The sequence below is a fragment of the Neltuma alba genome, unplaced genomic scaffold (assembly GCF_004799145.2).
Source record: "Neltuma alba isolate B1F8T4 unplaced genomic scaffold, ASM479914v2 tig00006840_pilon, whole genome shotgun sequence".
In the NCBI taxonomy this organism is placed as follows: Eukaryota; Viridiplantae; Streptophyta; class Magnoliopsida; order Fabales; family Fabaceae; genus Neltuma; species Neltuma alba.
Genome location: NW_021634594.1, coordinates 50,749 through 77,926, shown reverse-complemented (window position 1 = coordinate 77,926; position 27,178 = coordinate 50,749). Strand labels below are relative to the sequence as shown.

The following is a 27,178-nucleotide window of genomic DNA, read 5'->3' as shown; positions in this document are numbered from 1 at the left end:
TTTACCCATATTTATTATCTCCACTCACATTCTCTTTTCCTCCCACTTTTCTTTCTTTTAATATATTTTCTTTCTTTAATAATATAATTGTTCTCTCTCCTTATTAATAAGGGCATTTTTGAAAAAAAAATTATACTTTTTACACATTAATTGTTTTTAACTATTTTAACTGTTTTTTTTAATCAACGTACTTCAGTTATTTGTCTCTTATAATAAAAAACGAAAGGAATATATCATATTAACTAATTCAACTCAAATTAATTAATTAAGCGTTATAAAGACCGGAGTCAAATTCTTTGGAGGGGGTATTGTGTGTAGGGGTAATATTCAGAAACTAAAACTCCAGCTAAGCTGCAAGTGGGCTTGTTAACCGAAGGCGGGGGAACTAGATGTTGGGCTTTAAGTGGCCCACATGGCTTAGCGCCCCTGGTATCTGAGGGCCTATTCTAGTCCCATAGAAAATATTACTGCTCCTCGTATTAAATATAGCGAGATTTAATTTATAGGGTAAAGGATCGAAAATACTATATAAACACATACTCCTCTGTTCCTTAATATAATATTCATTTAATAAATTTGATTAGATTAAGGAAGTTTGGTAAGCTAGTTAATCATAAGAAATGTGTCATGTTTTTCTTAAAATACCATAATCATCTTTCTTAATACCCCTTCTTCCTCTTCTATTTGATTATAGTTGAGGGAGTATCTATATAGGTAACTTAGAGAAAATTGATAGATATGAGAAAATGGTCTTATATTTGGGACTAAAACTAACTTAATAATTGAGTTCTATATTAAGGATCGGAGGAGTATTTGAACTTGATGGCTCCCCAATCTTTTTATTTTGATTTTTAAAAACCTCTCCCCCCTTCTTTATCTAGTTGTCTTTTACTATATTTCAGCTGAAGTTAGGAAGTCCCAAAGAATCCAATACTATCTTCGTCTCTTAGCCTCTTCCTAATGAAGTTAAGAGCATAACATGAGATTTTTTTTTTGACAATTCCAAATTTACCTTTAATGTTTCGTATATACTGATGCGATGTGGTTATAAATAATTAAAGACATAATAACAAAAACGTGAAAATGTTATATTGAGTTTTTAAAGAGACATGTAAAAGCAAAAATGTTGTTTCAAAGGGAATCATATTTTGAAGCGAAGGGAATTCAAAATGAGTAATATCGTTAATATTTGAGATGAATAGAGATAGCATACAAGGGGATTAGGAGAATTATGTTATAAAAGAGGTTGGATAAAATTCTACGTTGACCAACACAACCCTCTTCCTTTATTTGAATTTAGAATTGGCTATAAATTATAAGCATGTTAGGAGAATGTGATGATCAAAAGAAATCTTATATTGTCGGTTATAATTTTCTTGTGTTCTGGACAATATACTCAAATTCAAATTCGCTCGTATTATATAAGAATAACGCAACACACCAAACCAACATGGCTTCCTATATAAGAACAACACACTCAACAACAAACCAGCTCCTCTCTCTCTCTCTCTCTCTCGCATATTATCTTGCAGAAAAACTTAATAATTAACAAACCTTTGATTTGAAATTTGTACCAAGTGCTGTTCACTTATTGATTTTTTGGCTTCTTAAATCTTTTGACCACTCGACCAGTCGCATTAATCGCCTTCATCGCCTTCTTGCACACCTTGTGGATCAAGATTGGAATCTTCCTATAAAGTGGGAATTCAATCAATCCAAATATGGTGACAGGAAAGAACGCGGCACTATACACCAAAGTCGAAGGCCATTTCTTCCACGGCAACCTAATTGTGAGCAAAATAGTTGCAGAAAAAGCAAGCATTGTGGAGGTCAGAGCCAAGAACAGGAAAGTAAACCCTAGATTCAGTTTACGAGGGAGAGACTTGTGGAAATTCCAGAGCTCAAATGGTGACGTGATGATGGAAAGAAACATGACCACAGAAGCCAAAGCGAAGGCAAGTGCCACAACGTCCATGACGGTGAAGAAGATGAAAACCGGTGAACTGAGAAGCACCGGCGTGCCAGCCTCATTCCCTCCCGGAATTGCGTAGGCCGCCGCAAAGACCACCGTGGCCACAAGAATGGCCACGGTGGAGCAAGACTTGGCGGTTTGCTTTATCCATTCCCGGGCCTTTTCAAGCATGTCATGGTGCTCCATCTCCAGAACATCTTTCGCTGTTAGTGCCTGATTGTCACAATGCAAATGTAGATGATTGGGAACAACCTTTTCCACTCGCTGCACATTCACAGAAACACAAAACAAAATGTTGGTTGCCATCAACCGGGGGGGGAATCTTGGTTACCTTGAATATGACTAAATAGAATTATTGAAACCTTAAGATACATACTCTGTACCACTTGAGTTCATCTTGTAGTTTGAATGCTGCACCAGGTTGGGATGATCCTCTGTAATAGTCCATTCGGGCAACTTCGTGCAACGCGGTGCAATTTGCAACAGATATTCGATAGCCAAGGGAAGAAAATAATGGATTTTTCCTGAGCAGTTTGAAGATTTTCAATTGACGGTGCCTAACGGCTATTTGTAGTATATTATGGCCTTCTTTACCCATGTAATTTATAGACATTGGATGCTCTTTAAGGAACAAGTCTACGATCTCTTCAATCCCAGTGCTGGCTGCTACGAACAATGGTGTTCTATAATGTTGAGGTTTGTTTTGATCATCTTCTTTCTGTTCCTTCCTTTCCAGTTGTTGTTTCCTTTTTTCGACGTTGTAAAGAACAGGTGGCAGTTGGACCTGTAAATCATCAGTTGGACGACTACTAGACGAGATCTGCCACGAGAAGTCATGCTTCACCAGAAACTTCGCCAAACTCTTCGCTAACTGATGCTTCCTCTTATCTTTCCAGAGAGATTCAATCCCCCTGAATACTGCTAATTATTCGTGTTAGTATATGTACTCAAAACAAGTGTGTGTGTGTGTGTGTTTTGATTTTCAGAAAAACATCATGTTGGCACCTTCAGCTAGACTACTCCAGACAGCAAAGTTGATTCTTGAAAGATAACTTGATGCAAGTAAGATATATATATATATTGCTTAGACGACAACGATAGATCAAGACATATTATAAAATTTGAGCAAATATTTTGAAACAGAGATCAGATTACCTAAAGTTGGCGGCTTGGAACTCTCACGTGGACCAGTTTCTATGTCTGTGCGATGCCCAGTCGACTCAGAGCTATCGAGACCTTCGATTAATTGGTATCTTACATCGGGAAGCACTATATATCCATATCCAAGTTACATATATTTTTATATATGTATGTTTGTACACCCCATTTCAAGAGTTGTGAGAGTTGATGGATTTATGCAGTGAAAAAAGAAAATTATTTATGCAGTGTGTAGAGAGAGAGAGAGAGAGAGAGAGTACGTACATTTATAGATGAGGTTAATGTAGAATCCCATATGGTAGTTGCTCCGGAGACCGGAAAGCCTCGGGCAGGCTAGCAAGTAGCTGAAGACTAGTAAGGTTCGCGTCATTCTCCTCCAGGGCTAGCTTTGTCCCATTCATTTTTCTTATTATCCAGAGAGCTACATCTGCACTCATCACATGTCATCATCAATATAATCAAACCTGTCTCAGAGCTAAAGGACAAGAATAATACATATATATATATATAGTGCAGTAAGCGATCTATGAATTGAAGTACAAACCAAAATGTTGGCCATTAATGCTAGCATGCAGAATGGTCTCAGTATTGCTGTATTGGTGAATTTTCAAAGCGTCACCCGCGGACTGAGCTGCTTCTGCAAAACGCTCCTCATGGAACACATGGTGGAGCATCTTGAGGTTGCGGAACGCAGCAGCCCTGAACAGTGGCGTTTCACCTCTTCCGTTTTTCCTCTCCAGTAATTTCGGCCCTCTCCTTTTGTTTTACTCCTCCGGCAGTGCCGCCGCCGCCTCGTTTTCGTAGTCGAGTATAAAATCTACTATCTCCATGGACACTCTTTTTCGTAAGGCGATATTGTGAAGAATAGTGTTGCCTCCACGACTGGGCTTGGTCAAGGCGAGCCACCTTTCTTCTTCAGATAGCATCTCCAGCAAATCCTTAAAGAGATTACGATCACGGCTGCGAATTGCGATGCTGAGAGCATGGTTCTCAAACAAGTCAAAATTGTTGAGCAGTTCTTTCTTGTCGCCCTCAAAGATTTGCTTGAAGGCTTTCCATCTCTAACGCAGTAAGCTTTTTGAGCTCTTCTCATTGTCTCGCTGAACATACTCCCTCCCTCTATCTCAATTTCATTACTACTCCTCTGTCCCATTTTCCTGGATCTCTCTTTTGCTCACGGCCCCTGCTAGTGCTTATCCCCATGGTTCTGTCTATATATGCACACGGTGCGACGGGTTTCTCGCAGCCTTCTTTCTTCTCCTTCCCCCTCTAATGTATTTTTTTTATAAAAGATATATGACTATCCAATACTAGCTAATGAGCAGCGGCTTTCTTTCTTCTTTTTCTTTTTCCTTTATTTTTTTTCGAAGTATGAAACTACTCATTGTTTACTGTTGAGTACGATTTAAGCAATGTCGATCTAATTGAACTTTCTTAAAGTCGTTATACTTTAGTATTTGCACGGACTGGAATATGCGGCCTTTAAATTCTCTTATTCTCATGACCCCTTGCATATCTAAGTTTTATTATTAATCAATAATTTTTGTGTTTATTTCTGTATGCGACAAATAAATAGCAACATTTTTCTAAAATTTAGAATCAGCATAATGAAAAACTGGGTGTTTCATGCTTATAATTCCTTTGATGGAAAAAATAATAGCTGCCATTTATAGTGGATTATAAATTACTTTTTCTATTTTAACTATATCTTCGTAATAGTCTAACTTTTGAGCTTATATATAGTTCAATTCAATTTTGGATTTGATATTATGCTCCTCTGGTCTTAAATATAAGCCTCATTTTATAGTGTAAATTATACTATAAAATGACTCTTGTATTTAGAACAGGAGGAGTACTATTTGTGTTAAAATACAAGTGCCCTCCGCACCTGAAACTACCGGAGCTAATTTCTTGGGGCACAGAGATTTAAGTAAAACACTCAAAATGGCACCCGCCCCTAACGTGAGTGATTTATAAAGTTTTGTGATAGTATTATACTTTAAATTTAGCAAATCCTAATTAAATCCAGCTGAGATATGAGATGCCAAAATCTAAATTTAAGCTTATACTTTTAATGATTTCCTAGTCATGATAAGAGGTCTAATTAGGAAATTATGAATGTTGTATTGTTGTTAGAAGACCATAATGCACTTCTGTAATTACAAAGGAAAATTGAAGATAATTTTAGGCCTGACTTTATTTTTGGTTATTTCAGTTAGATTTAATTAAAATTTAATTGCAAATTCCTAGAGTCTTAAATAAAGCCCTCTCTTCTGGTAAAAAATAAAAATAAGAATAAAGCCCTCTCTCGTTTTCCAGCAAATTGATAATTACTCCGAACTTTGGTCTTGCTGTCACAGAAAATCTGTTCCGAATGTTATTTTAGGTTTGTAAGCTACTGCTTATTTCATCTTAAATCAGGATGCTTATGTTAGAAGCAAGTTGATTATCTTATATACTCATTTGTGCGTATCGTAATGATCATATTCCGTGATCGTCCACCTTGTTATTATAGTTTGTTTTCTGAATCAATCAATATAAAATACTACTAGAAAATAGGAAACTTGGTATGTCATAATTCTATTTTCACAGTCTGCTGAAAACACGATTGAGGGACCACCTAATTAAGCCTGTGAGAATTTTGTAATTAAATTCTAATTAAACCTAATTGAAATAATTAAAATTGAAGTCAGGTCTACATCTATCTTCAATTTTCCTTTTTAACTCTATATGGCATCCTTACCTTTTAACAATATTCCCAATTACCATATCAAATTAGGCATTTTTTTAAAGTGTAGGTTTGAATTTGAATTTTGATTTTAAAGGTGTGTTTGGCTCAATATAGGGGATGAGAGCGGAGGGACTTTAATGGAGAGAAAGAAGATGAAAAGAAGGGAAGTGATTTTAATATTACCTTATTTGGATTAATATGAGGGGAGGGGAGGGGAGGAATTTTAATGTTACTTTTTTGGTCTATGAAAGGAGGGGAGGTAAAATATTTTTGTATGCACAACTTTGCTCTTATATTATTTAAGCTAATTTTTACAAACTTTATAGAGTAATTAATAAAATATAATTATAAATAATATTTAATATATGAGGAAAGAGGCATGATTGAATCTATAAATATACCAAATCACATACAATTTAGCAGTGAAGGGTAACATAGGATTATTAGAAAATAATATGGGCATATTAGTCAACACAGGCCAAAATATTATCCTTTATCTCAATTCTCTCAATTTTGGAGGGGAGGGAAAATGTTAAAAAATTCCCCCCTCAAATTTTTATCTTGCCAAACAAAGAAAAATGATTAAAATCCCTCCTTCTCCCTCTCTTCCCCTCCAAATCTTTCATACCAAACGGACTGTAACTTTATCCTCTAATGTTCTTTTTAATTTTCATAATTTAAATTTTAAAGCACCCAGGTATCATAATTTAATGCGTGCATATTCTTTGCTTGCAAAAACATAAAGGAAAATTAGAAAAGAAAATTATACCTTCTCTAATATAACAACTCGTTAGCCAACTTTAAGAGATGCACTAGCTAGGTAAAGAATAGTATAATATTGGGAATTTACGTCATAATAATAATTTTCAATTCCAACTTAAAGGGAACGATCAAGAAATGGAAGTTTAGCGCCACTACACACACATTACTTTATTACATGAAAAAAAAAAAGAGGAAAAAGGAAGAAACTGGAATAAAAATTCCTAGGAAAGGCCTTCTGTTGTTTACTTTAGCGCCACTACATATGTAACAATGGTTGTTAGGATTCAAGTGTGAATATAATGGATGTTATTATATATATAATTAGTATTAGGCTCAAAAAATTTTCATTAGAAGCTAAGAGACCAACAGGGGAAAAAGACAAAGAAAGAAAGAAATAAAGTCATTCACGTATGCACGCCCACCAATACGTACCCCAAATTAAGCTCATAAAATGAAACTCAATTATCAATTATTGGAAAGGGGTTATACCCAACAAAATAAGAGATTTAAAAAAAAAAAAGGTACACCAATTAATCTCGCATATACTCGTATAAGAGTAATACTTCTCCGATATTAAATATAAAATTCATTTTATAATATAAAATTTAAATTATAAAATAAGTCTTATATTTAGAATCCGGAAATAGTAGGATACACCAAGTAGTAAGGCTTCCTCTCTCAGACTCACCAATACTAAGTATAAAACCACTCATTGTTTACTGTTGAGTACGATTTAAGCAATGTCGATCTAATCGAACTTTCTTAAGTCGTTATATTTTAGAATTTGCACAGACTGGAATATGTGGCCTTTAAATTCTCTTATTCTCATGGCCCCTTGCATCAGAACCAACCTAAGTTTTATTATTAATCAATAATTTTTGTGTGTTTATTTCTGTATGTGATAAATAAATAGCAACAATTTTCTAAAATTTAGAATCAGCATAATTAAAAACTGGGAATTTCATGCTTATAATTCCTTAGATAAAAAATAATAGCTGCCACTTATAGTGGATTATAAATTACTCTTTTTATTTTAACTTTATCTTCGTGATAGTCTAGCTTTTGAGCCAATGGCCCTGTTTGCCATCACAATTGAAATAACTTATAAACACGTTTCATGTAAACCGAGATAAAATTCCTTTTACATATTTAACTTGTATTCTGTAAATTACGATTAAAAAGTTATTTGTAAGTTATTACAAACGGACCCATAAATGGCCTCCGCACTTGAAACTACGGAAGCTAATTTCTTGGTATGTCATAATTTTATTTTCATAGTTTGCTGAAAAAAGAGAGAGGGACCACCTAAGCCTGTGGGAATTTGTAATTAAATTCCAATTAAACCTAATTGAAAGAATTAAAATTGAAGTTTAGTCTACATCTATATATCTTCAATTTTCCTTTTTAACTATATGGGACATCCTTGTCTTTTAACAATATTCACAATTCCCTTCCCTAATCAGATTAGGCATTTGTTAAAAGTGTAGGTTTGAATTTGAATTTTGATTTTAGTTGGATTTAATTGGGTTTCTTTCTTAACTTTATCCTCTCATGTTCTTTTTAATTTTCATAATTTAAAGCACCCAAATATCATAATTTAATGCCTGCATATTCTTTGCTTGCAAAAACATAAAGGAAAAATGCAAAAGAAAATTATAACCTCTCTAATATAATAACTGATTGGCCAACTTTAAGTGATTAGGTAAAGAACAATATAATATTGGGAATTTACGTCATAGTAATAATTTTCAATTCCAATTTAGAGGGACCAATCAAGAAATGGAACTTTATTAATTGACGAATGAATACATTTGTACTCTAATATTCTAAAAGAATGGTGCATCCACACAAACACACACACACACACACTGCTTTATTACTTTAAAAAATAAAAAGGAAAAAGGAAGAGACTGGAAGAAAAATTCCAAGGAAAAGCCTTCTGTTGTTTACGTTAGCGCCACATGATACATATGTAACAATGGTTGTTAGGATTCAAGGTGTGAACATAATGGATGTTATTATATATGTAATTAGTGTTAGACTCAAAAAAATTTCCATTAGAAGCTAAGACCAACATGGATAAAGAAACAAAGAAAGAAAGAAATGAAGTCATTCACAGATGCACGCCCACCAATACGTGCCCCAAATTAAATTCATAAAATGAAACTCAATTATCAATTATTGGAAAGGTGTTATACCTAACAAAAAGTACGCCAAACTCGCATATATTCTTATAAGAGTAATGCTTCACCAAATAAAATAGATTTTATATTTGGAATCCGGAGATGATAGTAGAATACACCAACTAGCGAGGCTTCCTCGCTCACACTCCCACACACAAACTCTTTATTTTGTAGAAAAGGCACAAATTAATTAGCACACTCTTCGATTTAAAATTTGCTGTGAGTACTTTTCGATTATTGATTTTTTGGCTTCTTGAACTTTCTGAGCACTCGACAAGTTGCATCAATCGCCTTCATCGTCTTCTTATATACCGTGTGGACCAACCTTGGAATCTTCTTATAAAGTGGGAATTCAATCAAGCCAAATATGGCGACAGGAAAGAACGAAGCACTATAAACCAACGTCGAAGTCCATTTCTTCCACGGCAGCCTTATTGTGAGCAAAATCGTTGCACAAAAAGCAAGGATCGTGGTGGTCAACGCCAAGAACAGAAAAGCAAACCCCAGATTCAGTTTCTGAGGAAGAGACTTGTGGAAATCCCAGAGCTCAAATGGTGACGTGAGGATTGAAAGAAACATGACCACGGAAGCCAAGGAGAAGTCAAGTGCCACAATGTCCATGACAGTAAAGAAGATGAAAATGGGTGAACTGAGGAATACAGGTGTGCCGCCCTCGCTCCCTCCCGGGATGGTGTAGGCCGCCGCGAAGACCACCGTGGCCACAAGAACGGCCACGGTGGAGCAAGACTCGGCGGTTTGCTTTATCCATTCCCGGGCCTTTTCGAGCATGTCATGGTGCTCCATGTCCAGAACATCTTTCGCTGTTAGTGACTGATTGTCACAGTGCAAGTGTAAGTGACTGGGAACAACTTTTTCCACTCGCTGCACATCCACGCTCACAAACAACAACAACAAAATCATTGGTTGTGACAAAAAAGAGACAAAAACATTAAAAACTTAGGATACATACTTTGTACCACTTGAGCTCATCTTGTAGTTTGAATGCTGCACCAGGTTGGGATGATCCTCTGTAATATTCGATGCTAGCAACTTCGTGCAACGCGGTGCGATTTGCAGCAGAAGTTCGATAACCAAGGGAAGAAAATAAATAATTTTTCTGGAGCAGTTTGAAGATTTTCAATTGACGGTGCCTAACGGCTATGTGTAGTATATTCTGGCCTTCTTTACCCATGTAATTTATAGACACCGGATGCTCTTTAAGGAACAAGTCTACGATCTCTTCAATCCCAGTGCTAGCTGCTATGAACAATGGTGTGCTGTAATGTTGTAGCTTGGTTTGATCATCTTCTTTCTCTTCCTTCTGTTCCAATTGTTGTTTCCTCTTTTCGACGTTGTAAAGAACAGGTGGCAGTTGGACCTGTGAATCTTGAATTGTGCGATTACTATACGAGATCTGCCACGAGAAGTCGTGCTTCACCAGCAACTCCGCCACACGCTTTGCTAGCTGATGATTCCTCTTATCATTCCAGAGAGATTCAATCCCCGTGAATACTGCTAATTCAGTAATTCCTCATGTTAGTTTAATCCAAATATGTATGTGGATTTTTAAAAAACAATATGTTGGCACCTTCAGCTAGATTACTCCAAACAGCGTAGTTGATTCTTGAAAGATATCTTGCTGCAATTCAGTTATATATATTAATTAATGTTAGTTATATATACTATTCTTTCAGTTTTACATGTAAGACTTATTTTGTAATGTATTTACATTGTAGGAGTATATATTCCGATCACATATTTTTGAAACGAAGATCAAGTACCTGAAATTGGCGGCTTGGCACTCTCATGTGGGCCAGTTTCTATGTCTGTGTGATGCCCACATGACTCGGAGCTATTGGTAGCTTCAATTAATTGGTATCTTTCATCGGGAAGCACTATCCATCCAAATTATACACATATACATGATCCCATTTCCAGAGTTGTAAGAAATAATCATGAAATAATGGAGTTATGAAAGTAAAACAAGTAAGTTATTAAGGGAGAATTACAATGAGGTGCCAAGAAAGGAAAATAATTACCAACAGGTCTTATAACAAGTGAGTAATTACCATTTGTTACCCTACAACCTGTTATTGTAAGCTGCTTTATTGTTATCTGGATTTTTAGTAATTGTATTCCTTAATTGAAATTTCATGACAATTCTCCCAATTATTAACGATCTATAGAGAGAGAGAGAGAGAGTACAATGGTAGACGAGTTTGGTGGGGGATGATTCCATAGGGTAGTTGCTCCGAAAAGCTTGGGGCAAGCTAGCAAGAAGCTCAAGACAAGTGAACTTCCTTTCATTAAGCTCCATAACTAGGCTTCTCCCGTTCATTTTGCTAATTATCCAAAGAGCTACATCTGCACTCACATGTCATCAATATAATCAAACATGTCTCATACCCGAAGGACATCAAGTAGAACATAATATATATACATATATACACAGTGTAATAAGCAATGTGATCTCTGAATTGAAGTACAGACCAAAATGTTGGCTATTAGTGCCAGCAAGAAGAATGGTCTCGGTTTTGCTGTATTGATGAATTTTGAGAGCGTCAACCTCAGACTGAGCTGCTTCTACAAAATGGCTGGCGAACACATGCTGAAGCATCTTGAGGTTGCCGAACGCAGCAGCCCTGAACAGTGGTGTTTCACCTCTTTCGTTTTTCCTCTCCAGTAATCTCGGCCCCCTCTTTTTCTCCTCCTCCTTCGGCAGTGTCGCCGCCGCCTGGTTTTCATACTTGAATATAAGCTCTACCATCCGTACGGACAGTCTCTTCCGTAAGGCGATGTTGTGAAGAATAGTGTTGCCTCGACAGTTAGGCTTGGTCAAGGCGAGCCACCTGTCTTGTTCAGATAGCATCTCCAGCAAATCCTGCAAGAGCTTAGGATCATCGCTGTGAGTTGCGATGGTGAGGGCGGAGTCCTCAAACAAGTCGAAATTATTGAGCAGTTCTTTCTTGTTTTTCTCAAAGATTTGCCTGAAGGCTTTCCAATCTTGGGCCCAGTAAGCATTTTGAGCTCTTCTCATTGCCTCGCTGAACGTACTCCCTCCCTCTATCTCAATCTCACCACTCTTCTCTCCCATTTTCCTCAATTCACTTGCCCACACTATCCGCTAGCTCTCATGCCCATGTGTCTATATGTGTGTGTGTGTGTAGATACACGCACAAACGTACACACAGTGTAAAATAGTGTAAAATACTGAAAAACTGAAAATGACCTTCGCATCTGATCTAAGTGATTTGTGTTGAGTTTTGTGATAGTAGTGTACTCTGTCCTCTAATGTTCTTTTTATTTTTTTGCCAGCGTTTTAATGTCCTAATTGAAAGCATATTATTCTTTGCTTACAAAAATAGAAAGCAAAAACTGTAGTTTGCCAAACAAAAAAAGCAGATAAAGAAAGAAAGAAAGAGATCGATTAAGGAAATAGAGGTTTATTACTTAATTCCTGTAGTTTTTCTATATAGTGGTTTGAGTGATAAAACCAAGGAAAATATTTTCATATTACTGAACACTGATTGATATATGTAAAACACTGCAAAATAAACTGCGGACACAAGGGTTTTTTTCCCCTTAATCGTTCCTTTTTTGGGATTAAAGAAAGTAATAATACTGTAAAAGAATGATGCGTTAATATATTTATTCTTTGCTTACAAAAATCAAAACGAGAAAGAAGGAAGAAATTGAAAAGAAAATGCCTTCTGTTGTTTACTTTAGCACCACATTATTCATATGTATCAAGGGTTCTTAGGATTCCAGTGTGAGTATAATTAATAAATGCTTTATCATATAATCAGCATTAAAAGAGACCAACAAGGAAATGAGGGTTCGTTCACACTTAAAACCCAGATCACTTGCTATCCATGAAACTCAACTGTGTTGGAGCTGGGACGGCTGGACTTGAAGAAGAAAGGTGAAGAGTGAAGACGTAAAAATGAAACCATGAAAAGACCGGAGGATAGGAGAACAAAATGCTTTACTGGCACTTCCTTTCTCTTTCTTCGATGTTAATAAATTTAATTTCTCACCTGTCACTCCACACAGAGTCACCGAGGCAGTAAAAACTTCCCATCCCGTTTTTTAACAAGTTACGCAACTCTTATTTATGCATTTCTGTTTTTCATATTTTCGTTTTGTGAATGATTAGATACATTATTGTGATATAAGTGCGTTAATTTATTGGAAATTAAAATATTTTTATTTTTAATTATTTCATAACTTAATATTTTATTTTATACATATATTATTATATAAGTATATAATATTATTTTTTATTTAATTATTGTATTACCGGTCCGACCGTCGGTTCAACCGATTGAACCATGACCCATTAGCTTTTCCGGTTTAATGTCCGTTCTGGTTTTTAAAACATTGATTCACAGATGCATGTTGATGGGCTTGCCAAGACCTAGGTTTGTTAATGAGTCCAACGCGTGCCCCAAATTAACCTAATCAAATGAAACTCGATTACCAATTATTTAATTAATTTATTGACCTTTCAAAGGCGTTACCTAAAAGAAATATTTCTTTGGTCTTTAATATAGGATCTAATTGAAGAGTTAATATTAATATTAAATGTAAGACATATTTTATATAATTATTAACTTTTTTCATACTAACCCTCTTGATTTTCCCTCAACAATAGTTAAGTAGGAGAGGAAAGAAAGAAATTAAAAAGATGTTAAGAATATTATAAATATATATCATATTAACTAATTCACCTCAAATTAATTAATTGAGCATTATATTAAGACTGGAGTCAAATTCTTTGGATGGGGGTATTGTGTGTTGGACCTGGCTTCTCTCCGCTGCCAGGTCCCTCCGCTGCCCTCCTCTACCCAAAACACTGCCGTTTTGGGTGCAAAATGAGGGGACTGATTCTTTTTTTTTTTTTGAAGTTTTTTTAAGTAGCATCTGATATTCTAAAATAATTTATGATATGCTTAACACATTAAAATTTTTTTTATAAGCACCTTTCATTTTATTTTTTTTAAACTCAGTATCTTAAATTATTTTTTCAGTAGTATCTAGTGTTTTACAATAATTTCTTATACACTCAGTATTCTAAAATATTTTTTCAGTAACATTCAGTATCTTAAATATTGTTGCTACTTCACAAACACTTTTAAGATAAAAACTATTTTATGATATTGGATGTCACTAAAAGAATATTTTATAATACTGGCTGTAATAAAAAATTATTTTAGAACATTGGATTCTTATGAAAAAAAGATATTAGATACTACTTAAAAAATTTCAAAATACCAAAAAAAAAAAAAGCAATCAGGCCCCCTCATTTTGCACCCAAAACGGCAGTGTTTTGGGTAGAGGAGGGCAGCGGAGGGACCTGGCAGCGAAGAGAAGCCAGGTCCATTGTGTGTTGGGGTAATATTCAGAAACTAAAACGCTGTAGCTAAAGCTGCAAGTGGGCTTGTTAACCGGAGGCGGAGGAGATTGATATTGGGCTTTAAGTGGCCCACATGGTTTAGCGCCGCTGGTATCTGAGGGCCTATTCTAGTTCCATAGAAAATATTACTACTCCTCGTATTAAATACAAGATTTAATTTATAGGGTAAAGGATCGAAAATGCCATATAAACATATAGTTGAACTTAATGGCTCCCCAGTCTTTTTATTTTGATTTTTAAAAACCTCTTCCCCCTTCTTTATCTAGTTGTCTTTTACTATATTTCAGCTGAAATTAAGAAGTCCTAAAATATCCAATACTCTCTCCGTCTCTTAGCCTTTTCCTAATGAAGTCAAAAGCATAACATGAAATTTTTTCTGACAATTCCAAATTTACCTTTAATGTTTCGTATATACTGATGTGCGGTTATAAATAATTAAAGATATAATAACAAAAACGTGAAAATGTTATATTGAGTTCTTAAAGAGACATGTAAAAGCAAAAATGTGGTTTCAAAAGGAATCATATTTTGAAGCGAAGGGAATTCAAAATGAGTAATATTGTTAATATTTGAGATGAATAGAGATAGCATATAAGGGGATTAGGAGAATTATGTTATAAAAGAGGTTGGATAAAATTCTTCGTCGACCAACACAACCCTCTTCCTTTATTTGAATTTAGAATTGGCTATAAATTATAAGCATTTTAGGGGATGTAATGATCAAAAGGAATCTTATATTGTCGGTTATAATTTTCTTGTGTTCTGGACAAGATACTTAGATTCAAATTCGCTCATATTATATAAGAATAACAGAACAGACCAAACCAACATGGCTTCCTATATAAGAACAATACAACTCAACAACAAACCAGCTCCTCTCTCTCTCTCTCTCTCTCATATTCATCAAACACCCACAATTCCTTTTATCTTGCAGAAAAACTTAATAATTAACAAACCTTTGATTTGAAATTTTCACCGATTACTTTATTCATCGCTTACGGATACTTTGCTCTTTGATTCCCTCTGCAGCAACAATGTTTGACGGCTCTATTAATTGGAATCACCTTCATGATCTTCTTATATAAAGTGGGAATTCGATCAATCCAAATATGGTCACAGGAAAGAACGCAGCACTATAAACCAAAGTCGAAGTCCATTGCTTCCATTGCAACCTAATAGTCAGCAAAATGGTTGCACTAAAAGCAAGCATTGTGGTGGTCAGCGAGCAAAACAGAAAAGCGAACCCTATATTCAATTTACGTGGCAGAGACCTCTTAAAATCCCAGAGCTCAAACGGCGACGTGGGGATGAAAAGAAACATCACCACGGAAGCCAAGGAGAAGGCAAGTGCCACGATGTCCATGACGGTGAAGAAAATGAACACCGGCGATCTGAGGTACACCGGCGTGCCGCCCTCACTCCCTCCCGGGATGGTGTAGGCCGCCGCAAAAACAACCGTGGCCACGAGCACCGATACGGTGGAGCAGGACTCGGCGGTTTGCTTGATCCATGTTTGTGCGTCTGCAAGCATAGTATCGTGCTCTATGTCCAGAACATCCCCTGCTGTAAGCCTCATATAGTCACAATGCAAGTGCAGATGACTGGGAACAACTTCTTCCACTCTCTGCGCAAACCAACAAAATATTGGCCTTCTTAAATATGAATACCATTAATATATATCAGTGAAGATAACATGAATAAGAGCTAGTTATATAGTTTAATTTGTTTGCTTACTTTGTACCATTTTAGCTCTGCCTGAAGTTGGAAAGCTGCGCCAGCAAGGCGAGCTGCTCTGTAATAATCCATTCTAGCAACTTGATGCAAAACTGTACGATTCTCCCTAGATATTCGAGTGACCAATGTGCCAAAAGATGGATTTTTCTTGAGAAGTTTGAAGATTTCTAACTGACGATGCTTGACGGCCATATGGAGTATGTTTTGTTCATCTTCACTTACGTGATTTACAGACTCTGGATGCTCTTCAAGGAACAGTTGAACGATTTCTATAATCCCATTGCTCGCAGCAACCAGCAATGGAGTGTGATTATCATAATGGTGTTTCTTTTCTGCTTGTTTGTTTGGATCTTGGTCGTCGTCGTCGTCGTCATCAAGATCCTGTTTTTCTTGCCTCTTCTCTTCCTTGCGTTCCACTTGTTTCTTCCTTTTTGCGACGTTGTAAACAACAGATGGCAAAACGACCAGTGTTTTCTTAATATGATTGTAAGAGATCTGCCACGAGTAATCATGCTTAACCAGAAACTTGGCCAGACGCTCTGCTAACTGATGATGCTTCTTTCTTCTCCAGAGGGAATCAATCCCCACGAACACTGTTTGTCATACTATTTCATTAAATTTCAGTGTTGTGATCAAGGTGTGGGTGTTTTGATTCGTAAACAATATTCTTATTACCTTTAGCTAGATGTTTCCAAACCGCATAGTTTATCCTTGAAAGACCTGAATATCGTCGGCTAAATATTGTGAGAGCCCTTGGACGTGATAATTAACATTCTTGTAACAACAAGCTAAGGTACCTGAAGCTGGTGGCTTGGCATCATTTTGTTGTCCAGTTTCTAAGTCTGAGGAAGGCCTAAGCAACTCGAAGCTATCGTAACCTTCAATCTCGTATCTTTCATCCGGAAGCGCTATATATATATGTATATATCATCCAAATTACGATTTACATTCATTTGCATTCACACAGAGAACAGAGAGAGAGAGGGAGGGAGAGAGAAAGTACAGTTATAGATGAGATTGGCAAGGGATCCCAGAGGGTAGTGGCTCCGAAAAGCAGTGGGCATTCTGGCGAGAAGCTGAAGACAAGTCAGCCCACTTTTATTCCTCTCCAGCAGCAGACTGCTCACATCCATTGTCATTATTATCCAAAGAGTTACATCTGCACCCACACATATATATCAACACACACACAGCCGTCATCACATATATTTTGCAAAGACTAGTTTAGGGGCATGAAACTTTTTCATTGAGTGAGACCGAGAGAGGTGATAGGTTCAATCCCGTTTGCAATAACCAAGAGAGTCGACATTCTTTTGGCGGAAAAAAACTCTCATGATAACATTATTTAAGACTTGAGGTGATATGTAGTAAAACAATGAAACTGTAAATAAAACAAATCTGATCTACAACCAAAAAAAAAACTTTTTTTTTGGCTTCGTCTGTAGAAAAATGGGAGATAGAGCGATGTATGGCAGATGATTCAAATTAAAATGATTCAACCAACAAAACAAACAAATCAAGATATACAGATTACCTAGTAGAAACCATAATTAAAACAAGCGCAAGAAAGGAGACATATAGTTACCAAAAGATTGGCTATTCATACTAGCATGAAGAATGGTCCGAGTATCACTACGAAGATGAATTTTCATATCACTCTGAGGCTGAGCTTCCGCACGTTTGGCCATATGGATTACCATCTTCAAGTTGCCGTACTTGGCTGCCCTAAACAGTGGGGTTTCACCTTTTGAGTTTTTCCTCTCCATCAATGGCCTTCCCCTTTCCTCCTCCTGCTCCTCCTCCAGCGGCGGCCCCATCTTCTTTTCGAAGTCGAGTACGACATCAGCCATCTCCGCCACCCTGCAAACCAAAGCGATTTCGTGAAGGAGAGTGTTACCTTCCCAGGTCTTCCTTGTGAAAGCATGCCAGTGTTCTTGGGCTGAAAGCATCTCCAGCAAATCCTGAAGGAGTTTGGGGCTATCAGAGCGAGTTGCAACATTAATGGCGGTGTTCTTGAACAAGTCGAAATCCTCAAGCAGATCTTTCTTATCTTCTTCAAAGATTTCCTTGAAGGCTCTCCAATCTTCAGACCTAGAAGCTCTCTGAGCTCTTTTTATTCTCTCGCTGAACAGAGAAGCCTCTCCCTCTATCTTAATTTCACCACTCGTCTCTCCCATTTTCCTCTCACGAACACACTCCTGCTTGTGCTCAATGTCTGCCTGAACTTCTTTATATATATAGACACACACAGAATTGGCGGGAAGCTTTCTAATCATTAGGCAGTATATAAGTATTTTTTATGTAAAAAAGAAGAAGTGAAAATCGAATATTAGTGTGATATATATGGTAATGCATGATAATAGCTTTTTAATAGTGATGCATAATAATAGCTTTTTAGAAGTAGAACCTAGCACTATTCAAAATTGAGCTACGTCATGATTAATATATATATATATATGTATGCGTGTGTATATATATAACACAGTACAATCTACCATACGATCAGCATCAGGATTCCACTAGCATAAAATAATTATTGTAGTATTTTTTATATATTGTCGTGTAATTTAACTTTTAGTTTAAACATCAGGATGTCTTGGTCTAATTAAAATTTTCTTTTGAAAAAAAATGTATAACCGCACTTTTAACTATGGTGCAGTTCAAATTTAAATCTATATGAAATTACTTGTGCGTGTTAAAAATATAAATAAATTAACGGTGCCTATGGTCAGAAATATATATTGCACGGTAAAGGCTTGAAGTCAAAAATGACCCCCGGACACAAATAAAGACTTTGATAATCATTATTTGTTGGGACTTTAATGTTCGATATATTTTGAGATTTATGGAATAATCAGTCTCATATAGAAGTGTGTCCGTCGTCCATTGTTCTTTTTATTTTTTTCTTTTCTTTTTAACGGGCTATAATATTCTAAAAGCATATGTGCTGCGATATATATTCTTTGTTGCTTGCAGAAAATCAAAAGTAAAAGGGAAAAAATTGAAAAGAAAATGCCTTGTGTGTGTGTGTGTGTGTTTTACTTTGGTACCACGTAATACATGTGTATCAGTGGCTGTTAGAATCCAAGTGTGAACAAAAATGAATGTTAGAATCGGTATTAGTACTGTATGAGACGTTAGCTAGAAGAAAATTATGATTTAAAATATAAAATGTTGTTGGAATAATTAATATGATTTTTCACTTTCACCACTATTCAATACTCCTCTGGTCCTATTTATAGAACAGAGAGAGAAGCTATTTTTTAATCCTATTTATAGGGCACTGAAAGAAATTTTTTATATGGATGTACAATTTTACCCCTCATTTATTATTATGTTGACTTTGTTTATATGAGGTATAATGTATATTAAATAGGGATAAAGTTAGAAATTCATTAAATTTTAAATGAGAGTTAATAAAATTTAAGATTTTTCTTAGTCTGTATGAAACATACTGGAGATGCCTTATAGAGTATAAGAGAGAGAGGAGTGAGATGAAAAATAATAAATCAAGAGATGTTACTTAAGTTTTCTCACAAATCAAGAGATGTTAGTTAAGTTATTAAATGTGTTTTAAATTGATAAAAAAATGCCTATTTTACCCTTATTAAAAAACATGATACGAAAATTCTCTCATCTCTCCTGCATTTAATAAATACCCTCTCTCCTCCTTATATCTCGTACCTTTCATCTCTCCGGCAGCAGACTGCTCACATCCATTCTCATGATTATCCAGAGAGTTACATCTGCACCCACACATATATATCAACATATATATATAGCCGTCATCACATATATTTTGGAAAGACTAGTTCAGTGGCATGAAACTTTTTCATTGAGACTGAGAGGTGACATGTTCAATCCCGTTTATAATCTTATGTCATCTTTACTTATCTTTTTAACTATAAATAAAACAAAGAGAAAAACTAGACGTAACCACTTTAGCCTTGTACATACACATTTATCACGTATGCACCCACACACATCAACGTATCCGAGCCATTGTTTTGCGTAGGAATTAGGATATTAAAAGGATCTTACTGCAGGACAAGCAATAAGGCTCTCCCATATAAGTAGTGCACTAGGGAATCTATACTTTAATCCCCAATAATTCTGTTTATATTTGACACTTTAACATTTGATAATCACCGTGATCAAGAATGCCGCATTTTTAAGATCAAGTAGAACTTGATTCCAAAATTTGTATGCCAACTAATCTTGTTTTTATTTTTAAAAAAAACTACAGAAGATCTCAAACAAAATTATTAAATTAGCTTTAAGTGATTATATTCCAAATGTGTCCTAGCGTTTGGGGCATTCAACATTCTGTTTTTAAGACTACATGAATCATCAGCATAGTAATTAACAAATCAAACACTTGCCCCGACAATTTTGGGGGGGGGGTGAAGCAGTAATCACGAGAGTCAACACTCTTTTGGCGGGAAAAAAGCTCTCATGATAACATTATGATTATGCAAAACGGAATAAAATCTCGACTCTATGTATATACTTTATCCTAAAGGCACAATACTTTTACTTTAATCATAAAAATAAAATTATAAAATTATAAAAACATACTTTTACTTTAATAGCTTTTTAGAATTAGAACCTGGCACTATTCAAAATTGAGCTACGTCATAATTAATGTACATATATATGTAACATAGCAGAATCTGCCCTACGATCAGTATCAGGATTCCAGTAGCATAAAATAATTATTGTATTATTGTTTATATGCTGTCGTGTAATTTAACTTTTATTTTAAATATCAGGATGTCTGGTCTAATTAAGATTTTCTTTTGAAAAAAATGTATAATCGAACTTTTAGCTATGGTGCAGTTCAAATTTAAATTTATATGATAATTACTTGTGAGTTAAAATTATAAATAAAGTACGTAACGCTGCCTATGGTCTGCAATATATTGCATGGTATAAACATTTGAAGTCAAAAATGACCCCCGACACAAATAAAGAATTTGCTAATCATTATTTGCTGGGACTTTAATGTCCGATATACTTTGAGAGTTATTGAATAATTAGTCTTATAATAGAAGTGTGTCCGTCCTCTATTGTTCTTTTTATCTTATCTTTTCTTTTTCACGAGCCGTATTATTCTAAAAGCATATGTGCTGCGATATATATTCTTTGTTGCTTGCAGAAAATCAAAAGTAAAGGTGAAAAATTGAAAAGAAAATGCCTTATGTTTCTTTTACTTTATTACCACGTAATACATATGTATTAGTGGCTGTTAGAATCCCAGCGTGAACAATAATGAATGTTAGAATTGGTGTTAGCCTCGTAATAATAAAAGCATTCACTTGAAGAGAGGCCAACAAGGTAATGTATAAGACGTCAGCTAGAAGAAAAATATGATCTAAAATATAAAATATTGTTGGAATAATTGATATGATTTTTCACTTTCACCACTATTAAATATAAGAGAGAGAGAGGAGTGAGATGAAAAATAATAAAACTGTAATATTAAAGGAAAATCTATTATTTCTAGAGGTAAAATGGAAACACTTTATCATTTTAAGACATGTTTAATGACTAAATCTTTATTTTTTTAATACATGAGAAAAATTAACTAATTTTTTTATGTTATGGACTGGAGAGAGTATAAGATGTTACTTAAGTTTTCTCACAAATCAAAAGATGTTAGTTAAGTTATTAAATGTGTTTTAAATTGATAAAAATGACCTATTTTGTTCTTATTAAAGAATATGATACGAAAATTCTCTCATCTCTCCTGCATCTAATAAATGCCCTCTCTCCTCCTTATAATGACAGGTAAAAGTGAAAAACTATCCTTAATTATCTTATAAAAGACTTCCAAGAGATCATGATAAAGGGGTTTTTTTTTCCTCCCCTGGGCCAGCCGAGACCCAAGCTGACTGTTCAGTTGCCCCCAAATCACAAATTAAGTTTATGAAAGGCTTCATATAATTAATTTTTGGTTCATAAATTTCAAACCATAGATTTTGGTCCTTCAGATAGTCTAAGTTTTTATTGAATTATAAAGACTTGAGGGACCAAAATTTATAGTTTAAAATTTGAAAGACCAAAATTAAAATGAAAGTAAATTTGAGGAATCAAAGATTATATTAGCCTTTTATGAAATAAGAAATCAATTAATTTTTGCGTCGAAAATTTTCAACTGTGATTTTTTAAATGAGTACTGAATTTTAGAAAACCGAATCATGCAGGTATGCTCCAAAGATTTATGAAACTAAATTAGGTCAATAAATCTGTACTTATCTTAATAACGTACATCTCAACATTTGATATGTAGAAATTTGGAAGTAGACATGCCTGTAGATATTAAAATTACTACTCCTCCGGTCCTTAATATAGGACCCAATTGCTGAGTTGGTTTTAGTCCTAAATATAAGACCCATTTATTATATTTATTAAGTTTTTCTAAATTACCCCTATGGATACTCCCTCAACCATAATAAAATAGAAGAGGGAGAGAGGGTATTAAGAAAGATGATTATAGTATTTTAGGAAAAACATGTCACATTTCTTATAATTAACTAACTTACCTAACTTCCTTAATCTAATCAAATTAGTTGAATGGGTCTTATATTAAGGACCGGAGGAATATTATTTATGAGTTGAGAAAAATTAAATACACACAAGATCAGACACAGGAGAATGAGACAATCACAAGAAATTGCGTCTTATTCATCCTTAGTTTAAAAAGAAACACTACAACAAGAACTTTTCAAAAGTCGCAAATGCTAGAGAAATATAACACACCACACCAACCAAATCATGGGCTTCCGCGTAAAAACACTCTTACAAACTCCTTTATTTAGCAGAAAACGACAAATTAGCAGATCAATTAAAAATTCGAACTAATTTCTGTTCTTCGCTCATTGGTACTACGCTATCTTAGACCCTTCTGCTTGATCGACCAATTGAAATCTTCTTCTTACGTAAGTTGGGGAACAGCTTGGAGAACATAATCGGAATCTTCTTGTAAAGTGGGAATTCAATCAAGGCAAATATGGTGACAGGAAAGAGCGCAGCACTGTACACCAAGGTCGAAGTCCAGTTCTTCCATTGCAACCTGATTGTGATCAAAATGGTCGCACTAAAAGCAAGCATCGTGGTGGTCAGCGACACGAACAGAAAAGCAAACCCTATGCTCAGTTTCCGTGGCAGGGACCTGTGGAAATCCCACAGCTCAAACGGCGCATTGAGGATGGAAAGAAACATCACCACCGAAGCCAAGGAGAAGGCAAGCGCCACGATGTCCATGATGGTGAAGAATATGAACACCGGAGATCTGGAGAGCAGCGCGGAGCCACCCTCGGTCCCGCCCGGTATGGTGTAGGCCGCCGCGAAGACCACCGTGGCCACAAGGACTGCCACCGTGGAGCAAGACTGAGAGGTATCTTTTATCCATTGTTGGGCGTCTGCAAGCATCTCATCGTGCTCTATGTCCAGAAGGTCTCCTGCTGTTAGTACATCTTTGTCACAATGCATGTGAAGGTGAGGTGGAACAATCTTTTCCACTCGCTGCACATCAGACACAAGATCGAATATTGGTATCGTTTAACATAGCTCTAATATTAATCATATTTCATGAGCTTAATGGCCTATACTTACTTTATACCAATCCAGCTCTTCTTGGAGTTGGAACGCTGCGCCAGGTAGGGGTGATCCCCTGTAATAATCCATCCTCGCAACTTGGTGCAATGCCGTACGATTACTTTGAGCAACTCGAGAAGCCAGTGAGGGAAGCTCTGGTTGATCCTGTAGCCATTTGAAGATTTCTCTTTGACGGTGCTTGACCGCTATGTGCAGTATGTTTTGGCCACCTTCACTGAAGTGATTTATAGACTCCGGATGTTCTTTAAGGTACAAGTGTATGATTTCTATGATCCCGTTGCTAGCTGCTATAAGCAATGGCGAGTGATCTTTATAGTGTTCCAGTTTGTCTTTCTCCTCTTCTTCTCTTTCTTCCATAACTTCTTTCTTTTCCTTCCATTCCAATTGCTGTTTCCTTTTCGCGACATTGTGTAGAACTGGGGGAAGCTTGACCACTGTTTTATCGTGAGGTTCGTTATAATAAGAATTCTGCCACGAGTAGTCGCGCCTCACGAGAACCTCGGCCACGCGTTCTGCTAATTGATGTTTCTTCTTTATTTCCCAGATCGACTCAATCCACTCGAATACTGGTCGCTCATTTTGGTCAAGCATGCATATAATTAATGATCCATATTAGCATGTATATTCGAATATTCAAACTATTAATACTTTAATTGACTCAGCGTATATTTGTGTGGGGATTTTAGTTCAATGATGGTAGCACCTTTAGCTAGATATTTCCAAACTGCGTAATTGGCCCTTGAAAGATGACCTGCAAGTCATCATCAGTTAAATATTAATTCCTCAGACAATGCATACGAAGTGTTTGATATTTTTCAAACAGAAAGTACCTGGGGTTGGTGGCCTGGCATCATGTTGTTCGCCAGTTTCTAAGTCTCGCCAAAGCAACTGATCAAAGCTGTTGTAACCTTCAATGTCGTATCCTTCATCGGGAAGCACTAAATCGTCCAAATTACAAGTTTTATATGAGGAGAAGCAAAGAAAGTTGGGTGTGAGAACTGATGCGGTTATGTGTTAATTGAAAAAAGTGTTAGCTAGATGTAAAGAGAGAATGTACATCTATAGACGAGTTTGGCGAAGAATTCCTGGGGATCATAATGACTGTGAAAAGAACTAGGCATTCTGGCAAGAAGCTGAAGGCAAGTCAGATCATTTTTATTCTGCTTCCCAGCTAGATCATTATTCTTATCCATTTTCATGATTATCCAGAGAGCTACATCTGCACAAACATATTCAATATAATCAAACATTAACGTTTGTTTGGTAAACCTAATGATCATTTTTTTAAAAAAAGAAGTTCTTCTATACCTTGCGACATAAAGCACTTCACAGCAAAAAGAACAGTTAAAATTCCAAAATAAAGTTTAGAAAAATTTCAATTTTCTTTTCTTAAATCATGATTATATAAATGCATATGAAAATACTAATTTGACTTAAGCATAAGAACCACTGAAGGATGGTTATATGACTACCGAGCACTTGGATTAATTGGTAGGAATTGTTTTCAACTGAACCAAAAGTCACGGGTTCGATCATTTGAGGTTGCTGCCCATATAGATCCTACTATGATCTGATCCAAATTTGTGTGGTTTATAATTTTTGAGGGATTAACTCGAACATTGAGTGCATATAAAAAAAAAAGGACAATTATATGGATTATTTGACAAAAAATTATAACAGATACATAATATAAACAATAAAAATTCTACTTAAAAAGATAAAAACTCAATATAAATATTACTGATAACATGTAACAATCCATATTCCACTGTACTAAAAAAATAATAATAAAAAAAAAACGTTTCCAATCAAATCTCAATCCTCAGAGACTTACCAAAGGATTGCGCGTTCAAACTAGCATGCAGAATGGTCTCTCTGAGGCCTTCTTGATGGATTTCCAGGTTAGTCTGAGGCTGATCTTCTGCACGCTTGACCAAATGGGTTAGCATCTTGAGGTTACCGAACTTAGCAGCTTTGAACACCGGCGTTTCACCTTTTAAGTTTTTCCACTCCAACAATGGCCTTCTCTTCTCCTCCTCTTGCTCCTTCTTCTCCTTTGATGATAGCTCTGCCATCTCCGCCTTCTCCTCCTCTACCAGCTCCGGCGGCAAAGGAGCGGTCTTTTCGAAATCAAGTACGATGTCCGCCATCTCCAACATCTTGCAAGCCTCGGCGATTATATGGAGAAGGGTGTTGCCTTGACGGTTCTTCTTCCTCACGGCGCGCCACCTTTCTTCTTCAGATAGCTTTCCCAGCAACTCCTTCAACAGTTCTGGATTATCAGAGCGAGCTGCCATGTTAATGGCGGTGTTCCCCAACAAGTCAAAATTCTCTAGCAACTCTGTCTTATTATCAGCAAAGATTTCCTTGAACTTGTCCCATTCTGTGGACCTATAAGCTCTTTGAGCTTCTCTCATTGTTTCGCTGAACATATCTCCCTCTATCATAATCTCACTATTCTTCTTTCCCATTTTCCTCTCACGAACACACTCCTGCCCTGTGCTCAATGTCTGTATGAACTTCTTTATATATATACTCACTCGCAAGGGTAGTGACTAGCAAGCTTTTTTACTGGGTCCTTAGTATAATATAAGACCAGGTCTTATATATATTAAGAATCGACGGTAATGCCTATATGTAATTTTGTGTAATAAAAATGAAAAGCGAATTACAAAGTGATGAATAATAATAATAGCTTTATAAAATTTAGAACTAACAATTTTAAACTGAGCTGCTCAGTAAAATATAAATAACAACAAAATCTAGCACAAGGATCAGTTTCAATTTCACGATTCCCCAGCAGAATAAAATAACTATGGTATTCTTTTTACATATCATCGTGCAATTTAATTTTTATTTTAAATATCATAATGTGGTAGTCTACTTAAAATTTCCTCCTTCTTTTTTTGCATGAGTCAAATCACATTAAACTTGAGACTAATCTCCATTGAGTCGGGAACATTGAGATTAAAATTCTCCCAATAAATATACTCCTAAAATTTAAATTTGTGTTATTCTTTTTATGAGATGAAACCGCTTACCATCAGTTTGATTACTTGAAATTTTCTTTTAAAGTAACAGTCATCTTGCCAATGGTCAGTGTTTTTTCTTTTTTCTTTTTTTGCCGATGCCAATGGTCGGTGATACGGGTAATAAAGACGTAAAGTAGTTAAAAAAAAAAAAAAAGCCCACAACCACAAATAAAGGCTTTGCTTATCTTTTTTTTTGGGGACTTTAATTCCATGTATTTGTCGGTCATGGAATGTTTATGGGTCCGTCCTTTAATAGTTTAATGTTCCCTTTGACCCCATTTTAACGACTGCTGTAATATTCTAAGACAGGAAGTCTCCCCTTTTCTAAATTGGCAGGTAAAAAAAATTTTGGCTAGACCGTGGCGTGTAGAGATCCAACATACTCTGAGGGAAAAAAACGAAGTAGCTGATTTACTGGCTACAAGAGGATTAAACACCTCGACTTTCTTGGACTCTTGCCCTCCTTGGTTAAGCACTCTAGTTGCTGATGAGTCTACTGGATTTAATTCCCCTTTTGAGTAGCTTTTTGTAACTTCTGGGCCTAGCCCTCTCTATTGTGGCAAAAACAAA

General features: G+C 35.7%; 3 protein-coding genes across 3 annotated transcripts; all 3 read right to left on the bottom strand.

The window, feature by feature from the left end:
• Positions 1-1,588: 1,588 nt before the first annotated feature.
• Positions 1,589-11,900, bottom strand: LOC114751256 (uncharacterized). Its single transcript, XM_028939914.1, has 6 exons — positions 11,255-11,900; positions 11,012-11,170; positions 10,588-10,701; positions 10,395-10,445; positions 2,349-2,890; positions 1,589-2,236 (listed from the first exon to the last, which is right to left on the bottom strand). Exons 1-6 carry the CDS (start codon positions 11,898-11,900, stop codon positions 1,589-1,591), a joined length of 2,160 nt encoding a protein of 719 aa, XP_028795747.1.
• Positions 11,901-15,288: 3,388 nt separating this feature from the next.
• LOC114751255 (ankyrin repeat-containing protein NPR4-like) lies at positions 15,289-17,089 on the bottom strand. The gene is made up of 4 exons (XM_028939913.1): positions 16,960-17,089; positions 16,754-16,864; positions 15,957-16,549; positions 15,289-15,846 (listed from the first exon to the last, which is right to left on the bottom strand). Exons 1-4 carry the CDS (start codon positions 17,087-17,089, stop codon positions 15,289-15,291), a joined length of 1,392 nt encoding a protein of 463 aa, XP_028795746.1.
• Positions 17,090-22,853: 5,764 nt separating this feature from the next.
• On the bottom strand, positions 22,854-26,047 carry LOC114751254 (ankyrin repeat-containing protein NPR4-like). The gene is made up of 6 exons (XM_028939912.1): positions 25,411-26,047; positions 24,634-24,795; positions 24,407-24,514; positions 24,280-24,327; positions 23,574-23,860; positions 22,854-23,483 (listed from the first exon to the last, which is right to left on the bottom strand). Exons 1-6 carry the CDS (start codon positions 26,045-26,047, stop codon positions 22,854-22,856), a joined length of 1,872 nt encoding a protein of 623 aa, XP_028795745.1.
• Positions 26,048-27,178: the final 1,131 nt, after the last annotated feature.

Excerpts from the sequence above, each read along its gene's own strand:
- LOC114751256 (XM_028939914.1), bottom strand. The coding sequence starts at position 11,900 with ATGGGAGAGAAGAGTGGTGAGATTGAGATAGAGGGAGGGAGTACGTTC. Across the intron at positions 10,702-11,011 it reads CACCAAACTCGTCTACCATT|TGCTTCCCGATGAAAGATAC; the intron begins GTACTCTCTCTC and ends TTGGATGGATAG. Across the intron at positions 2,891-10,394 it reads TTGGAGTAATCTAGCTGAAG|TATTCAGGGGGATTGAATCT; the intron begins GTGCCAACATAT and ends AATAATTAGCAG.
- LOC114751255 (XM_028939913.1), bottom strand. The coding sequence starts at position 17,089 with ATGGATGTGAGCAGTCTGCTGCTGGAGAGGAATAAAAGTGGGCTGACT. Across the intron at positions 16,865-16,959 it reads TGCCAATCTCATCTATAACT|CGCTTCCGGATGAAAGATAC; the intron begins GTACTTTCTCTC and ends ATATATATATAG. Across the intron at positions 15,847-15,956 it reads CAGAGCTAAAATGGTACAAA|AGAGTGGAAGAAGTTGTTCC; the intron begins GTAAGCAAACAA and ends TGGTTTGCGCAG.
- LOC114751254 (XM_028939912.1), bottom strand. The coding sequence starts at position 26,047 with ATGGGAAAGAAGAATAGTGAGATTATGATAGAGGGAGATATGTTCAGC. Across the intron at positions 24,328-24,406 it reads TGCCAGGCCACCAACCCCAG|GTCATCTTTCAAGGGCCAAT; the intron begins GTACTTTCTGTT and ends GATGACTTGCAG. Across the intron at positions 23,484-23,573 it reads AAGAGCTGGATTGGTATAAA|CGAGTGGAAAAGATTGTTCC; the intron begins GTAAGTATAGGC and ends TCTGATGTGCAG.